Consider the following 5,227-nt stretch of genomic DNA (forward strand, 5'->3'; position numbering starts at 1 on the left):
ATTGAAGAAGATTGACATGAATGAGATATATGTATATATTTCATTTTTTTCCCTTCTTTGTTTCTTCTCTATTTATTTTATATTTCTTTTTTTTTTAGCAAAGCTCACTTCCCCAAACTGTGTCTACAACATATTTCCTTAAGGGAGTGTATCTCCATGATAAAAAAAAATTCAAGAAGAAACTTTCTCTCATTCATCTTTTCATCTCTTGAAAACCCAAAATGTTTTCCATTACAAAACCTCAACCCAAATTATCTTTGTATGCTCATGATATTATTATGGGTAGGATATTTGATAAGATTTTTCGTTAAGTTTCAACAATTTGGGGTTTCAAACAACAAATAGGCTTAGGCTCAAATAGGTTGACTAAGGATACAATTTTTTCGGGTTGGCTAGAAAGGCTCAAACAGACCAAACAAAATTGCCTACATCTTCTTCTTAAGCACACATTATCTAGGAATTCGTCTCAAATAACAAGTGACACAAATTCTAGAGCAATCAACCAAATATTCCCACAAATCCCATTTAACACACATAACACAATCAATTAGCACAAATTTAACAATCATGGCAAAAAGTTCATTCCATTCTCATATATTAATCAATCATGGCGGCAGAAAAATCAAGCACACGGATGCAAAGTGGTTTTATTTCCTAACTTTATATACATGGCATTCAATATGTATCCTTAACTTTTATTATTGATTTGATTCAAACACAACTCACAACAACCCAACTCTAAACACATATTCACAAAATAAAAATAAAAATAAACTTTCGTAAAATCCCTCCCCCAAACTTAAATCAAACATTGTCCCCAATCTTTAACTACAAAGAAAAGGAAAGAAACTTACAAACAGTCCATGCTCGTTAATAAGGAGGGGGTGGTGGTTGGTCTTGCATCCCATCAAATGGAGGAGGGTAAGCAAAATAATTATTTTGTCCTCTGTTCAATGTCCACTGAGCCACCAACAAATTGAGTTGATCAACCTAATTATGCTCATATTCTCCCTGGGCACCCAAATAGTTATGAGTTATTGTGTTTCGTTGGACAATATATCGCATCATGTCATGCGAGTATTGCATATTAGGATCAATTGACCACAAATAGCCAAAGGAACATCCACATCCATTGGCCCCTCTTCATTCTCCGAAACATTGTCATCCTCTTGATTCTCGGGTACAACTTGCACAGGACTAACCCAACTACTATCAGAAATAGCATAAATAATCCCAACATTCAACAACTTCAAAACTTCTACCCTCACCACTTCTTTCATGGTTGGGTTCAATCTCCTTTAATGCTCAATGGAGGGCTTGTAATTCTCTTCAAATAGAATCTTGTGCATACAAACAGTTGGGCTTATTCCCTTCAGATCTGAAATTGCCCATCCTATTGCAGATTTATATTTCCTCAAAACCCTTAATAGTTTTTCAATTTCACATTCCGAGAGTTTTGATGAAATGATCATTGGGCAAGTGAAATTCTCTCCAAGATACTCATAGCGCAAATGATCTGGGAGTTGTTTCAAATCTTGCTTACCCACCACTTCCCTCTCAACTTCACCTTCTTTAGCTTGACAAAGAGTTTCTTTAACATTAACACCACTAGCACTTGGAATAGCACTAAGAGCCATCAAAAATTCAGCCACTTTGTCTCCCACAAACTCACCATTCTCCTTCTCCAAATCAAATTGAGTAATACTAGAATTAAGAAAATGTTGTAGAGGTTCAACACATAATTCTTTTCTCATTGTCTCTTCTAATAATACCTCGATAGAATCCACACGATGGCAGGTGCTTGTGTTGTCATGTTGCTTTAGTGCTTGATATATGTTGAATTTAACAACTTCATTATTAACCCTCAGTGTCAGATGACCACCCTGTACATCAATAAGAGCTCTTCCAGTAGCCAAAAATGGACGACCAAGAATTATGGAAATTTCATGGTCCTCCTCCATATCCAATACCACGAAATTAGTGGGAAAAATAAATTTGTCCACCTTAACCAATACATCTTCAATCACTCCCCTAGGATAAGTAAGTGAATGATCTGCTAATTGAAGAGTAATGGTTGTGGGTTTCACCTCTCCTACCCCCAACTTCTTAAAAATTGAAAGTGGCATCAAATTAATACTCGCTCCAAGATCACATAATGCCTTGTCAAAGGATGACCCTCCAATAGTGCATGGTATAGTAAATTTTCTAGGGTCTTTCACCTTTTGAGGCAACTTTTTCTGAAGATGGCGCTACATTATTCTGTTAGCTTCACAGTTTCAAAGTCTTCTAATCTTCTTTTCTTCGGCACGACTTCTTTCATGAATTTCACATAATTTGGCATTTGCATAAGAGCATATGCGAATGGAATGTTTATGTGAATTCTTTTAAAGATTTCTAGAAACTTTGCAAACTATTCATCTAATTTCTTCTTCTGAAATCGCTGAGGATAAAGAATGGGAGGTTGATACATTGGAAGGCTATCTTTCTTCGTGTCAGTCTTGTCACTTCCACTCTGCTTTTTGGCTTGCTCTTCCTTGTGTAACTCTCATACCACTGGCTCAACTTTCTCCTTTGAACCTTCTTGAACATTACCCTTATCAAACACCTTACCTCAAAGAAATTGATTGGCATGATTCCTTTTGATTTACCACAGTGTCACTAGGAAAATTTCCCTTCTGATTAGAATTCACAGCAATAGCTAATTGGCCCACTAGAGTCTCAATTTTCTTCATTGAATCACCCATGTTAGTGTTGGATTAGCTTATACATGATCTTTATTTATTTTCATGTATATCTAATATTAAACAAATTAATATGAGATAGCCTAAAACATGTTTCCAAAATTGAATTCAAAGAGAAACAAAGAATAGAATACTTACAGTATACGCAGCGGAATTAAAGAGTCCTTCCTTCAGTTTCTCTAACTCTTGTATCCTCTCTGTCGCAGAGTATTATCAAGAAACTGAACCGATCTTCTATTTTCTTCACAATCTTCCAATGTATCCTTAGAACCACCTAGACTAGTGTGGGCAATTCTCAACACATGAGATAGATATAGAGAGAAGAGAAAATAACAAAGAGGCTTAGAAAAGGACTTGTGTTTAGAGAGAATCTAAAACTATCAGAAAATCTGACTTGTGACTTATGTTTTGACTTCTCTCTAAGCACTCCTTTTATAGACTCAATTAGGCCATTTAATTTAATTAAAAAATCAATAAAATAATAGCCATTTTGAAGCCCTGGGTACAAATTATCATGGGCTATAGGCCCGTGAAATTTCCCATTTGATTATAAGCTCATTGGACTTAAAATCAATGCTTGTATTATTTTCTATTGATTTAATTATTTAAATCATTCATCAAATTAATTATTTATAATTTGAATCTTGATTTAAATTTATTTATTAATTTAGATACTAATTTATCTTAATTAATAAATCTGCCATAATTTCTCTTTTCTTCTCAAAATTACACAACTCTGTGAAACTATCCAAAATTGACCTGGTCAACTTTGATAATTCTAATTGATGATTAAATCAATTAATTGAGACTATCTAGATGATTTTATCCAAGGTACAATGGGGACCATGGGCCTATGAAATCAAGCTCCAATAAGTTATCATAAATCTAACAAATAAATTTACTAACTTCTTAATTCCTCGTGACTCCACTATAGACTCAGAATTGCACTCTTGAATTCATAGAATGTTCTATAACAAATATAGATACGCTATTAATTATCCATTGTTACAACCATAATTGTCACTCAATCCTATATAGACAGTCTACAATGAGATAGGACTAAAATACCATTTTACCCCTCATTGTATTTTATCCTTAAAACACTTAGTTCCTTGTAAATGATATTTCAGTAAACTAATTTAATTACTGAAATGAGATCTCTATCATTTAACACCTTGAACCAAACTAAAAGGAAACCATCGTTTCACTTCTTCATCAGAAGCTATAGATGTTCATATCTATGATTAACACTCCCACTGAATTATACTACCGAGTTCCAAAGATGTAAGTATGGGCTAGTCCATAGGGTAAGCTGGTAACGAACAAGTCAAAGAACTCAAATAATACAATCAGTTAGAATACTAACCACTCAGAATTAAGATTGAATTGACCTATGGTCAACTATATTATATGACTAGAATAGATAATAACGGTATGTTTACTTATCTTATCAACTGTCAATATCGGTCCTGTCCGATGTAACATATACATCCGATCTTATCTACTTTGCTAATGTTCTGGAAAGAACATAACACTGTAATGTGTAAGTAGATCATATCGTAGAATGGCAAGTCAGTGTAAATCCTGTGCACTGACTAATCTTAGGACTAACTTATTTTGAACATATAATCATATTTATATTCCACTGTGATTACGTCACTATAAATAAGATTAGCTATATGCTCGGGATTTAATAGAAGTTTATATTAAACAAATAATCATGAAAATAAAACATGTGAGCAAAGTGATTAACCAAGTCAAAAAATGATTTTTATTCTTTTATTGATAATAAAATGAGATTACAAAGAATTTGGGATTTAATTAGGGCATAAAACCCCAACAGTTAGTCATATGAGTTTCTATATTGTCGAGTCTTGCTTCATTTTTTCCGAACCTCTTGTTAGACTCCATAATAAAAGTGCCCAAAATGTCTTCCAATGATTGCTTTTTCTCTTGTTGCTGTTGAGAATTGAATCTTGGAGGTGGTTGCAGGTAGCATTAAGAGAAATTTTCATGGTTGCGCAATCATGGATGATAATTATAATGTCCCAAAATTACCTAATTAGGGTTAGGGCCTTGATTAAGGGGCCAGGATGGCAATATATGGAATTATGTGTTTAATTGCTATATTAATTGTTAATCTGTGAATTATGTGATGATATGATTAAATACGCATATTTAGGGATATTAAATATGCATGTGGGCCACTTCTTATTAGAAGGGCGACTTTGGTAATTTGGCCCGTTACAAGCATAAATGTGTATTTATGTGCATATATGTGATTTATGTGAGAGACCACATTATTATGTGGGTTTATTTGAACTATTCGGCACGAGGCGATCCTAGGGAGCAAGTTAGCGGGAAATTCACAACGGGACCCAATACCCGACTCGGGGAGAGTCAAGGGGTATTTTGGGTATTAGATATTTAATTGGTTATCGGGTTATAGAAATAAATAATTGGAGATATGTTTGAAGTTAGAGTAT

At 33.9% G+C, this 5,227-nt stretch overlaps 1 protein-coding gene across 1 annotated transcript; it reads right to left on the reverse strand.

The window, feature by feature from the left end:
• Positions 1 to 1,298: 1,298 nt before the first annotated feature.
• Positions 1,299 to 2,744, reverse strand: LOC133832413 (uncharacterized). The gene is made up of 2 exons (XM_062262759.1): positions 2,649 to 2,744; positions 1,299 to 2,249 (listed from the first exon to the last, which is right to left on the reverse strand). The coding sequence occupies exons 1-2, from the start codon at positions 2,742 to 2,744 to the stop codon at positions 1,299 to 1,301; spliced, it is 1,047 nt and encodes a 348-aa protein (XP_062118743.1).
• Between the last annotated feature and the right edge of the window lie 2,483 nt (positions 2,745 to 5,227).

This window comes from Humulus lupulus, chromosome 4 (assembly GCF_963169125.1).
Source record: "Humulus lupulus chromosome 4, drHumLupu1.1, whole genome shotgun sequence".
Lineage (NCBI taxonomy): Eukaryota > Viridiplantae > Streptophyta > Magnoliopsida > Rosales > Cannabaceae > Humulus > Humulus lupulus.